Source organism: Ursus arctos, unplaced genomic scaffold (assembly GCF_023065955.2).
Source record: "Ursus arctos isolate Adak ecotype North America unplaced genomic scaffold, UrsArc2.0 scaffold_22, whole genome shotgun sequence".
Taxonomy (NCBI): domain Eukaryota; kingdom Metazoa; phylum Chordata; class Mammalia; order Carnivora; family Ursidae; genus Ursus; species Ursus arctos.
The window spans coordinates 51,506,922-51,520,256 of record NW_026622897.1 but is presented as its reverse complement, the minus strand read 5'-3'; the positions used below and the strand labels follow the sequence as shown (position 1 = coordinate 51,520,256).

General features: G+C 38.1%; 1 protein-coding gene across 3 annotated transcripts in view; it reads left to right on the top strand.

Annotated features, from left to right (window-relative positions):
- Window positions 1-13,335, top strand: part of ACER3 (alkaline ceramidase 3) — a 154,899-nt gene extending 141,564 nt beyond the window's left edge. For all 3 annotated transcript variants that reach the window (XM_057316674.1, XM_026518147.4, XM_044390962.3), the window contains 2 exons: window positions 3,934-3,979; window positions 4,479-13,335. In XM_057316674.1, the coding sequence (XP_057172657.1) occupies window positions 3,934-3,979; window positions 4,479-4,532 (100 nt within the window). In that variant the 3' untranslated portion in view covers window positions 4,533-13,335. The remainder of the gene's footprint in view (window positions 1-3,933; window positions 3,980-4,478) is intronic.

The following is a 13,335-nucleotide window of genomic DNA, read 5'->3' as shown; positions in this document are numbered from 1 at the left end:
TATTTCTCTTACTTTTTACAACCGGTTACTACGTTGATTATTTGGATTCTCAGCCCATAGCACATTAGAAATAGCTAATTTAACAGGGAAGGGATAGGCAATGTTTGAGGAAATTGAAAAATGATGGAAAAGGAGAAAGAAGAATAACTATAAAATGAGCCTGACAATTACAAACGTAACACTGCCCGGGAGGTCCCGAGGACATTACTGCCGCGTGATACAATACAGTAATAAAGGTCTCTAATAAATAAGTGAAAGTCTACTCATCCCATGCTATTTTAAAAGGTTAGGGTTCCCAATTCCCACTTCCCTTTTTCACCTTTCCCTTTCCATCTCCCTTTCACTTTCTCCTTCTGTCCTGATATGGAAACCCTTCAGGGAAGTGGGGTAATGAGGGGAAGAAGTGCTGTGCTGAGGTGGCAACATTCAGTGTCTAAGGAGCGAGGAAAGGAGGTCAGAGGTAGCAGCATGCTGAGCTTCCGAGAAGATCTGATGGTGACGGGGAAGTGGCTGCTGTGCACTGCACGGAAGCACAGTGTTGAGGGGAAGGGATATGGCAGGGTGGGTGGAGGAGGTGGCCGGAGTTAGGAAATGGGTTACACTGAACAAGTAAATCATTGATTAAACAGTAAGTAAATATATTGGGGATAGCAAAACCTGATTTCTCCACTGTCTCAGAAAGGATTTACAAATACGGAAGGAAGGAAAGCTAGACAGAATCTTGAAGAGGTTAGACTGGAATTTAAACTATCAGGGGCACCTGGGTGGCTCAGTCATTTAAGCGTCTGACTTGGGCTCAGGTCATGATCTCAGGGTCCTGGGATTGAGCCCCACATCAGGCTCCCTGCTGACTGAGGAGTCTGCTTGTCACTCTCCCTCTCCCTCTGTTCCTCCCCTCACTCCCACTCTCTCTCAAATAAATAAAAATCTTTAAAAAATATTAGCGTGAGCTCATGAGTGTGTGACACGAACATAAATGTACACACAGATATGGAAAAAGATGTGTGTGTTGTATAAATTATAAATATATGTGTATACGTATGTTTACACATCCATGTATTGCCTAGCACTGTGAACCCCTGTGAGGGCTGAAAGGCAAGCTTTGGCCTTCTAAACCAGAGATAGTGTCAGTATCAAAATTAAATAGCAAGGGTTTCAAGTTACAACCCATTGAATAAAATGAGAATCTGTGAGTGCATACTAATATAAATAAATGAGGAGAAGGGAAAGCTCTTCCTTACAAAAGAATGCCAAATAACAAATGTAGAAGGAACAATGGACATGAATGATCACCATTTGGCAACCATCTTAGGGATAGTTGATATGTATTATTTATCAGTGGATGCTCTGGCTGAGAGGGGGGAGTATGATGAGGAACACATACTGGTGTAATTTAGATGTTCTCCCTATGAAATACTAATACAAAGGGGGAGATGGTGACTTTACAGTGAAGAAAACTGGCAGCAACCAACTTGACCCTGCATTTAAGGTTAACATTGCCCATGACAGAGCAGGTCATTATGGTGTATGTATCTCCTGATAAAATGCACTGAAATGAGCTCAGCATCATTGCTTTAGTATTCCTGCCAAAAATGCATGGCCTGGGTCTGGTTATGAGGAAATATTGATGGACCTATGTTGAAGGTCCTTCTACAGAATGAAAGTCCTATACTTTTTAAGACTATCAAGTTCATGAGACAAGGAAAAACTGAAGACCTGTTCTAGTTAGAAAAAAAGTGTTAAGATATGAAAACTAAATGCAGTGCGTGTTTCTGGATAGCAACCTGGATCAGAAAGGACAAAAAGGAGAAATTATTGGGACAGTCAACAAAATTAGTTACAATGAAGTCTTGAGTTGGATGTTAGCATTGTATTAATTTCCTGAGTGGAAGGGTTGTATGTATTATAGTAATTTAGGACACTGTCCTTGTTTTATGTGATACATATTGGAATATTTAGGGGTGATGGGCATCATGTCATACAAAGATGGACAACATGTCATACATGTATAGGATAATATATACACTTGGACATGTGTTTGTGTGTGTGTGTAAAACAAATGTGGTTAAATGATAACAATTTGGCATCTGGGAGACAGGGATACGGAATTCTTCCTACCAACCTTGCAACTTCCCTGTAAGTTTGAAACTGTTTTTAAATTTAAAAAATAACAGAGGAGAGGGAAAGGCCAGTCCTCCAGATGATGAGGGGGGTGAGGGGGGATATTTGGTGTAAATAAGCAAATAGAAAACTGATCGTCTAAATGGTAATCAAAATGCCTTCTAAAACAGAATATCCATTTTTGTGAAAAAGTGACAGCTAAATATATATATGTGCTCAAAAATACTTAATTATCTTTGTAAGGGTATATGTTAACTGGTAAGTACCAGCATTTATCTCTCGAGTGAAGGTACCAGGTAGGAGACAGACCTTTTTACTATGTACTCTTTCAAATCATTACCAAATGATTATATTACCTATTGAAAAAAAAATTTTAATAAAACAGTGAGATATTTTTTATAACCATTAAGTGAGCTCTGTAGTATTTTGAAATTTCCTACTGCAGTCTTTAGTTGCAGTGAAATGCTATGATCACCCATTACTTGTCATTGTAAATTGATGTAACCCATTTGGAAAGAAATTCGATACTATATGTGTTTGTGAAAATAAAATATTTATATTTTTTATCCCAGTTATTATATTCCTTGGAATTTATCCTAAACAACCCAGAAAAGTGAAAATGTGTGTGTACACTCAAATACGTTTATTACAGTGTCACTTAATTAGCAAAGCAACAATGATAACAGAAGAAAAATAAATTACCCAATAAGGTAGAATTATAAAGTAAATTATAGTATATCTTTTATTCAGCCGTTTAAAATTATAAATGTGAAAATTTTATAACACATAGAAAGATATTTGCATAATTTTGACTTTTAAGTGAAACAGACTAAAATCATATGTAGGTAATTTATTAATCCTGTGTAAAAACTAATTTGTATGGAGACAAGGGTTAAAGTAAATACAGAAAAAAAATAAAGCATTTTGACTATATTTGGTGGCAGCATTTTGACTTACTTTTTTTTTGTTTTGTTTTCTATTAATGTTAAAATGTTTTACTTTGATTTTTCTTTAAGGAGGCAGCGAAGATAGAATATGTTTTAGACATATTTCATCCTAAATAACTAAAATAAAAGAAGCTTGGGTATTGAAGCTTCAGTTTTGGAAATTTTGGTTTTTTGGGTACCTCATTGAATGAAGTATGCAAATAATATTTCAGAGGGATGATTTGAGAATTATTAATAATACAACACATGTGCCCTTTTAAGACTTAAGTACTGTACAAATGTTTGTTTCAAACAAAGAGTTAACACAGGGAAGTAAAAAGATCTGAGCTTGGAGCTTTGCTCCATCCCTTCATAACTGTGTAACGATCTTAGCCAAGTTATTTACTTGCACTGATTTAGAATCCAGTCTCGTCTTCATAGGTTACTTATTCTAAAGGCTACTGTGAGGAAGACTTTCGTGGCCTTCCTGATTATCTCATACCTGTATTGTAATCCTTCTGGAGCTGGTATAACCACTTCCAAAATATTCTAAGAATACTCTACTTTAATCCTTGCTACCATATATCTTCGAAGATGAAACTGGCAATTATGATATGAATCATCAAGTATGAGTGGAGTGCTCCCCACTAAACTACAAACATCCTGAGGTCACAGTCTGAGAATATTCATTTCTGCCTTCCTTAGCATCTTGCCAAGTGTTCTGCATAGAGTAGCTGCTCAGAAGACGGTTGCTAAATGAACAAAGAGTCTGCTAGTGTTGTTTTTTTTTTTGTACAGAGGCACTATGGTTAAATTTGTCAGTAAGCCAGTTTTTATTAATTAAAAATTAATCTGAAGAGCTTTCCCCCCTCCCCTTTTCTTTCAGTTTATATACAAGAACTCTTTACCTGAGATACAGGCCAAAAGTAAAGGTAAGTTCCCTTCCTGGGGTGGGTGTGTGTGCGTGTGTGCCCGCATGTGGATGTGTTGGGAGAGGCAGGGTATTGGGAGGATGGGCCACAGATGGAAGAAGGGGGTGGGGTGGAAAGGTAGTAGATAGAGTGAACCAGATGCTCTTGAATCCTAGCTCTTGCATGTACTGCTCTATGACCTTGGGCAAGTCTGTTCTCTTTAAGCCTTAGTTTTTCAACAATAAAATGAAGCTGTTAATAGCTACATTACAGAGTTGTTTTAAGAATCTGAGATGATTAAAATGCCCAGCTCCATGCCTGACAAAATAGAAGCTTAATCCATTTAAATAAATTAAATAAAAATAGTTTCTGAGATCTGGTGCAAGTCTGGAAAGACCATGCCATACTCAAGCTACTAATACCAGGACAGTTGTTAGCACACCTAGCTCATACGTTCTTTTTCAGGGATAACACGCAGCAGTTACCTTCTTTCATTTTGTCCTCACTTGTTTCCAAACAGTTTCTCTTCGGAATCTGGCCAGTGATCCTGTTTGAGCCTCTAAGGAAGCACTGATGAATTATTCCACCAAGAAAACAAAAAAGCACCTACCATAGGTCTGGCCAAGTGAATAAGGAAATCCTTAAAGATCTACACATTCAAATATATCATGACCATCAGAGCAAAGGAGTGACTTTCTGAGTAATGCTGCCAGTCACACAGAGAATAAGGAATGGGGCTTGTTGGATGTTTAGTGTCTTTATCTCATTATCCTTCTCCTCCTCACCCTCACCCTAAGATGTTTAAAAAGACACAGACATGATGTGTGTGTATATACTTGAGTGCTGGAAAAATGAGGCTTTTCTTAACAGGTTAACAATTTGTGCGGGTCATAGGAAATTAACTTTTTTCCCTTTTTTGATAAAGTTTGCATGTGAATTATACTTTGCTTAATAGTTGACTAAATAATCAAAACAGCTAAGTACTGGCAAAACCCCATATCCAGATGGTGAGCCGTGGAACCAGCACTTAGTGCTGTCAGCCTTGGTTTATATTCTTGTCATAGTAACCTCATGAATGGTTTTCCAAGGTGAAAAAGAGCCATCTGTGGGATTCTGGTAGTTCTTCGCTGTCTGCCTTTGTGCTCCTCAGTATGTCGTGAGCAAGCTCCAACCTGCCACCAGGTTCCATACCTGCCGTATCCCAGATTTGCAGTTTGCTCTGAGGTGTCTGGGTGCGGCCACAGCCAATCTGAGTTGGTGGGTCACCTTATAATATTTATGATGACCATGAGGACACCTGTAGAATGTTATACCTTCAGCCAGCTAAAGGTGTTTTCTCAGTTTTCTTTGATCTTTGCAGATCTTTAAGTTTTCACTGGCTTTATGGCTAGGCAAACATGATTGGTGGTCTGGCCTACCCCCCATATTCCATCCTCTTAGTGTAACTTACTTGAAGTTACCTGTGAATGTTGTTACACTCTTGACTTTTTAAATTATGCCATATTTTCCAGTTTTTGGAGAGGCTATGGTTATGCCCAGGGAAATGTTTCGGGTTAACTAGAGCTAAAATGACCCAGGATCCTATTTACCTAAAGCTTATTAGGATATCTGCACCTTCATTTTTTGAAGGAAATAGATATGAGTTGAGAACAGCTCTAACGTACTTGAACTTGTAACAGAACTCACCAAAATTAAAGTGCTAAGAAATGGCAGTGAAATATCATTGTAAGGCAGCTAGTTCTAATTTGGGTTTGAATGTATAACAAATTGGATCACTTTTCACAAGTATAACACCTATCTGGAGTAAAAAGCTTATTTGACCCCTTTGCTGATGTATCACCATATTTGTAGCTCCACACCATTTAGCATTTTTGCAACTTTTTCCTGCTCATGCATTATAAAATCCAGATTGTTTTTACCACGTGGTGACATTGACCAGGTTAAATCCTGAAGCTACAGCTTCAAAGGGAAAGTCATTTTTTTTCTTATGCAAAGGTATGAAACACTCCTGTCATTTCTCCAGTATCCAGTAAGTCTCCTTGGTACAAATTAAAAACCAATACAAATTTTGTTGTTTTTCTTCACCGACTAGCCTTAGTTTTAGTCGAAATAGTATTTTCCTTACCTTAGCATGCCAACATGCCATTAGGCTGATACTTCTGCCTACCTTTATGATCCTCCAGCAAGAAAAACCCTTGCCAAAACAGATCTAGAGACCTTTGGTTGTGCCTTAAGAAAATCTAAGTCTAAGCCGTTCCAACACACAGCCCGCAAAACTGTTTTTGCCACAAGATTCTGACTGCTGGCTACGCTTCACATGCAGCTACCTGGGCTATCAGCCATCTTACATTTTTTTATTAAGTTCATTTGTTTCACACCATTGTCTTTTCGTACTTTTCACTCAAGATACACTTCTGTGTAAAGAATCTATGTGGCAGCAAAGGCGCAGCCTTCCTGACCGTGCAGCTAGTGAGGTGCAGCTGAGTTTCTGTGTGTCCCAGTCACACAGGGCGTGGAGAGCCCCCCACTGACACGGGGGTCCTTTCCAGCAGCTTGCTGAATGAGCAGTTCAGCCACAACCCCCTGTAGTCGCTTGAAGAAAGTTGTCCAGCACCTCTGGAGAAGCATGGCCACTGCTGGATGACTTGTATTGCTGTGGCCAGTTCTTCAGAGACCCTTGTTCCTGCTGTGAAAACAGTGACATGAAAGCAGAAAGCATCTTAGAAGTGTTGAGCAGAAAGCAGAGACCGAATCCAGACTCTTAACTCTCCAAGTTAGTCTGTGCCTCACATACGGCTCTCTTTCTAGCAGCCTAAGTATTTGCACACTCAAGACTTTGTTTCTGTGCCGTAGCAAGTATTACGGAAATACTGCTGACCTTCAGGATATCACTACATCGACTTTATTTCAACGCCTTTATTTTTCCCTTCTAGGATTCTGGGTGGGTATTATAGGGTTGGATTACTACCGCCCCCGACTTCCCTTTATTTTCTTGGCAGACTTCCTGAAAACCTGTTTTCTGCTGAGCAAACAGTAGTTTGTTTACACATCATCTGATGGGAAAGGTGCTCCCCTGTGAGTCCTATAGCAAATTACCTTCCAGAAAACACTAATACCTTAAGAAGACTGAAAGAAGCAGTTTGCTTGCACATCTTAATGTCCTGCCATTTTCAAAAAAATTGAAAGCAATTTGACTTTTTTTTTTTTTTTAAGGAAAAACTGTGTGAAAGGTGGTTGGACTCATCTGGTTAGTCACTCTCGCCACCCCTCCCCACCTTGGTGCTTTCATGAAACGTTGCCAACACCCGAAGTGATCTCTTTTATCCTTGCATTATTTTATAAATTGATGATTGGTGATAAATTGATGAGAAACATTCGTTTTGGAATAATTTACAAATGAGAACCCCAAATAGTGGTATTTGGTTTAGCAGAATTAGATAAAATATTATGGTTTACCCTAAATGCACAAGTTCTAGGACTGTTAAACTAGGCTTTCATTACACTAAGAAGGTTTTTTTAATACTAAAGAGGAGGTAGGAGTCAATATCAAGAGACCAAAAACTTTAGGTACACAATGCGTGAAAATCTTTAAATGCCTGAAAAAACTAAGTTCTACTTTTTTCTGAAGATTTTATTTTTAAGTAATCTCTATACCCAACGTGGGGCTCCACCTTCCACCCCTGAGATCAAGAGCCATGTGTTCTACTGACTGAGCCAGCCATGTGCCCCAAAACTAAGTTCTGTTTTAATGCCAACTCCTTCAGAATTTAGCCAATGCCCCTTAAAGTATAATGATCTAGCTTAAGGTTTTCTTATGAGCCCTGTGGGTTCCATATCACTTTGCTCTTGAAAAAACTAATTTGTTGCTAAGTTGCACAGTTGTAGCTCTCAAGTCCACATTTCCATGACAGAAGAAATTCTTTTAACCCTGTGGTTTATGATGTGCTACTGGATACATATTTATATGAAACGGGTGTTTCCAAGAGAATCCGTTATAATTGGAATTTGCAAGTATGTGGCAGTTTGTAGATCTGCCTGGGTCTTACATTTTGCATCTTATCAGTGCCGTAATATAATTAGTTTGATGACTTTGTCTTGTTTTTCAGTGTCTAAAATTACAGCTTATTCACTATGCTGTAAACATTTGGAAATAATGAGTAAAATTTGGCTAAAAGCTAAACCCCTTTGTAGAGGGGGCTGTAAAGTGGGAAAAAAAAAGTCATGACCCACCTGAATGGGAAACTTCAACACTGTTTTTTATGCTGTTGGACTTCCTTTAAGAATAAGAAACTTCTAAATGTCTAACTGTGGTTGTAGATGAGAAGTTGGCAGTTTTGCTGAGGTTCATGTGAACATGCCACTTGATTTAACAGTTTCTCCTGCTGGGGAGAAAAACCTCTCCACCCTCTTAGATCTAGTAGTTAGGGGCCTGTGAATTAAACTGATTGTCAAGAGAAAATGTAGATTTTTTATTCATATCTGTGCACAAGAATTCAGAGGAAAGGGTGACTCAACAAGGCATAATTCGGGCTCGTGTGCTTTCTCAATAAGGGGAGGGGAGAAAGGGCACTTAGGGGAGAACAAATGGCTTTCAGAAAGGATAAATAGGTCCTCTGGAGAAAGAAGGGAGATATGATAGTTTTGTGACAATGACAATGTCTGCTTAGTTGTGGCCCCACAAGTCTCAGGGAGAGAATTTGCAACAGTTGAGTTCTTTGGGGGAGGTTCTACTTTGGGGCAGATAGAGGGAGTGCAGAAGAGCTTCTTCCTGCATCTGCTGAGTCTCAGATGCCCTTAGCTCAAAATAATTGTTATTATTATTATTATTATTATTATTATTATTATTATATTAATGCCACAGTGGTGTATTCTGGACCCCTTTATTTCCCCCATCTAAAACTTCCCAAGGTGTTTCAAGGAGCAGAAGCTGAGGTAGTGGCTGTGGAGAAGAGATTCAGGTTAAAAGCTGGGAGGTAAGAGATATGCAAAGGGAAAGAAGGCAGAGACATATGGATAAAGAAAAGGAAAAACCAAAACTAATAGTTGGAGTGGATTATAAACTCAGTTTCTTGAGTTCAGAGAGAGTCAACCCAAATGATTTCTAGATACTAGTCTTGAAGTGTCTTTAAGTGGCAGAGTCACGATGGTAGTGGCAATCTCACAGTCGTGGGCATTTCTTGGAGCTCAGAGGACCATGTTCTGGTGAACTTCCCGAGTGGCCCAAACTGTTGGGATAAAGCCTTTAAGGTTCCCTTCAGCTTGCAGGGCTTTGGAAAACAGTTTTAGTTCTTAGTGGTGCCATGTCAGGAGGGCGGAAGAAAGTTGGAAAAGTTAAGTGCTGACAAAGTGCACAAGATGGCAGGATTCAGCTTACAAAGAGGTGAAAATAGCTCAAGGACAATGAACAGGACTAGAATCTGATAATCCGCAATGGTGGGTTATAGTTTTCCATTGAAACATAAAATTTCTCTGTAATCACCCCCATTTTTATCAAAGATAATCAAGGTAAGACTATTTTTGTTAGCAAAACAAGTCGTCTCATCAAACTTGGCCTGATTGTTTATGTAAATGTAGCAAGAATGGTAATTGACAACATAGGCCTTTTTAATTTTGTTTCGCTGGAACTTCTATTAGGAATCTCAGATTGGACTTTTAAAAGGCTCAAGGCTAGGAGAATTTGCCATCAGACTTCACTTGTAGTACCCACAGATTTGGATGAATTCCTTCTCAAGGTCTCCAAAATATCCTAAGTTTTCTGAGCCTGCCAGAAAGTAGCCTTCCTTACTCAACTGTAAGGCTGGGAATCCTGTAAGCCAGGTGCCAGGTGGGTTTTCCAGGAAGGCTTTATAAGCACTGGCTCCTTAAAGTCCATCTTAGTTTCTTAAACCTGGTCATCTCTGATGCTATGCACACCATTCTCATACATGACACTCCATCAGAGCCTAATATAACCAGTGTTTCCGGTTGTGTCCTGTTATTAGAAGAACAAATTCTTACTGAACTTAAGTAACTATATTGCCATGAAAATAATTTCAGAAAGGGTTTCCAAATTTTGGATGGATCAGGCAGGGAGAAAAAGGTAAATGTTTTGTTTTTGTTTACAAAGACATAATCTACTAAATTGCTATAATTTATAGATAGCTTAAGAGAAAGAGGGTTTCTTAAATCCAGAAAATGAAACATTAAAGAACCAGCAATATTCTGAACAAAGGTCATTCTTTATCAGGCTACTCAGTGCCATGTGATAAATTCAGGTGTTTCTTAGTTTGGGATTTTATGAACCTATGAGCTTTTCTATTTGTTCTAAAAATCATTAATCCAGGGTATGATCTTAAAATTACCTGAACAATGACATCAGAAGCCTGTACCCCAGAGCACATGCTAGAGTCTTACTGTGGGTCCCTGAGACAATCCTTTTTTATTGAAGATTAAGCCCTGCAGCTGATTACAAGAGTTTTCAGGAAGACATCAGAATAGAATAGTATCTGTGAGCGACAAAAGGCTTTAAATGGCCATGGTTTAAGATTTGATGAGAGTTCTTTATAATGCAGTTGACAAGGAAATGTAATTGTCTCTGTGACATTCAACATTTCAAGATAATGGAAGTTATGAATGATCACATTCTGCCAGGATATGGACAGCTAGGACATTGACAAATTTCCAATAATCCAAGAAACGGTGTCCTTTTAATGGGGAATTTCAACCTGTAGTTTTGCATCCGTATACTACTGAGCTCATTTCTTTAAAAAAAATAGATTATAAATAAATGTATTCAATCTCAGCCAGTTTGCCCACATGAATAAGATATCCCCCTCCTTCTCTCTCTCCCCTCCACCCCCTGCCCCCTGCCCTTTTCGGCAGACCCTTTACAACTTTATGCCCATGCAGGATTTTGTCCTTTCCCCTTCCTCATTCTGGAACAACCTTTCAACAACCTCTGTGCACCTACTTGAGGACAAAATTGCTCTTCTTTTTTCCTTAACAAAAACACATCCTTCATTTCTTTCAGGCCTTTTGAGATTGCTTCCTTTCTGTATTGTTTCTAGTATTTTTGACTTACATGTATTGATTAGCATTCTTAGCCCTTAGTAACCTTTATTTCCAGTGAAAATGAGGAAGTCATCAGTTGTGAATTGTCACATACCAGCATTCTGTGCATTAGCACATTTATGAATGTCCCACTTCAATTTCTAGAGGCATATGTGTCTTCATAGTACAGTTTCTTCATGTGATGAAAGAACATGTTTATTAACAGGCCCAAATATCTTTAGTCAAAATAATCTTTAAGCCAAATAACAGGTCCAAATATCTTTAATCAAAAATAAGTCAGAAGATAAACTTATGTTTAGTAATTGACATTTCAGTATTTTATTTTATTTGGAAATGACCTAGACACAGACACAAACAACTGCTTCACTTGAAATTCGAACTGAAGATAAAACCCTGGCTTGAGACAGTAAACTTTGACGTTGGATAATGAAACCTTCACATCATTGAGGGAAAAGTGGAAAACGTGTAAGGGATAGCAAGTTTCGCCAAGCAACAGTTCTTTCCCTGATAGGCAATCAGAGCAGCTAAGGAGAAGACCGGGCACTAAAGAATGTAAGTGGAATTATTAGCTACAGAATTTCTGCTGTAACAGACGTAGACTTGGCCATTTGCAGTAAGCAGTACCAATCCCCATTTTAGTTCACTTTCAATAGCCAGTGTTGTTTCACGAGACCTTCATTTATTATCAAATCCAGCAAATGACTACCTGTTTTGATTGGCAGCTAGTGTAGAAAATGATCACAAGAATATTTCTCCTAGAAGACCCTAAAAACAAAAACTTTGTCACGGGTGACCTAAAATTGCCCCACTCTGTTTAGCTCAGCAGCTGTTGCTATTACAGCACCAGCCACAGGTCATACTTTGCTCACAACTCCTTTTCAACCCTTCTTAACAAGACCTGCTTCATTGCTTTAAAGAATACAATGCTGATACTTGAACTAGATTTAGTCGCTGGTGATTTATTCACAAAATTGTCATAAAAGAAGCTTTCTTTGAAACTGCTGACAATGTCTTTGCAGAACATCACTTTTACACTGAGTTTGGAGAAGTAACTAAGATTGCATCAGAGCACATTTCTTAGGGAGATCTTTAAGCACGTAAATATAGTTCACTACAGATACTCATTCTGAGGTCATCTGCACCTTAAAGAAAATGATAAAAATGTTTTATGGTATCATATGGCTCTAGACCGGGGTGGGCAAACTATAGCCCACAGACCAACCCAGCACTTGTATGGCCTGCAAGGTAAGAACGATTTTTACATTTTAAAATTGTTTAAACATTCAAAAAGAAAGACGAATATGCAACAGAGATGTATGTGGCCTGCGGTGCCTCAAATACTCACTATCTGGTTCTGGGAGTTTGCCTCCTCTTCTCTAGGCCTTCAGCAAATAACTCCATAATGGAAATACAGTATAGTACTTGCCAGTGCACTTCTCTGCAGGATGGTTCCAGTGTGTATTCATCAGAATGAAAATATTTTATATATTTAAGACCTCTCTCGCTTCTTTGTTGAATGTAATAGCATTTGTGTTTAAATATTTACACCATAAAATTATTTTTTCGTACCAGTTTTACTAGATCTTTAATGGCCTGCTGCAAAGTGCCTAAACCTTTGAATAAAGTTACATGATTTTGTTTTCATTATGAAGGGAATTACATTCCATACTGTAAAGTCCAAAGATGCTAGTTGCATTCACTTTTTAAGCTGACTTCCAAAAAGTTGAGATCTTTTGACCATCTTCCCTCACGCCATATAAAATATGTCGTGTGGCAGCTGTCAAGGAACTAATAAGCTCTCACAGTCATGGGTACTTTTTTTTTTTTTAACTTTCTAAAAGGAAAAGTTCAAAGTCCTTTCCACCATTAGTCCTTGTTTCCTTTTGGCTTTTCTTTTTAGAGCTTAAGTACTTAATACCAATTAATAAGTCTGTTTCAATAAATAGGTATTATTAAATCAGTTTCTGTTTAATGTACTGATGAGGCATTGTCTACTGTCCACCATTTCCACACATGTAGTATTTCTGAGTTGTTAATGTGACAGATAAACCGTTCACGTTAATATAAAGGTTCCTAGTTTCCTTTTGGTGCATGTGTCTGTTCTACTAGCAATTATTTACTAAGCATAGGTTGTACTGAACCTTTACAAGGAACTAACCATTTTCAGATGATCTCAGATCTGCTTATTGACTTTTTCCATTTGATTTGCCAATACCACAATCATTTTTCTAGAAGATAGAATTATGTATTTTTATCTAATCTGCTATAATCTAGGCTATGTTTCATTATCTCTCTAGGTGAAAGTATTAAAATGATAACTTTTGAAA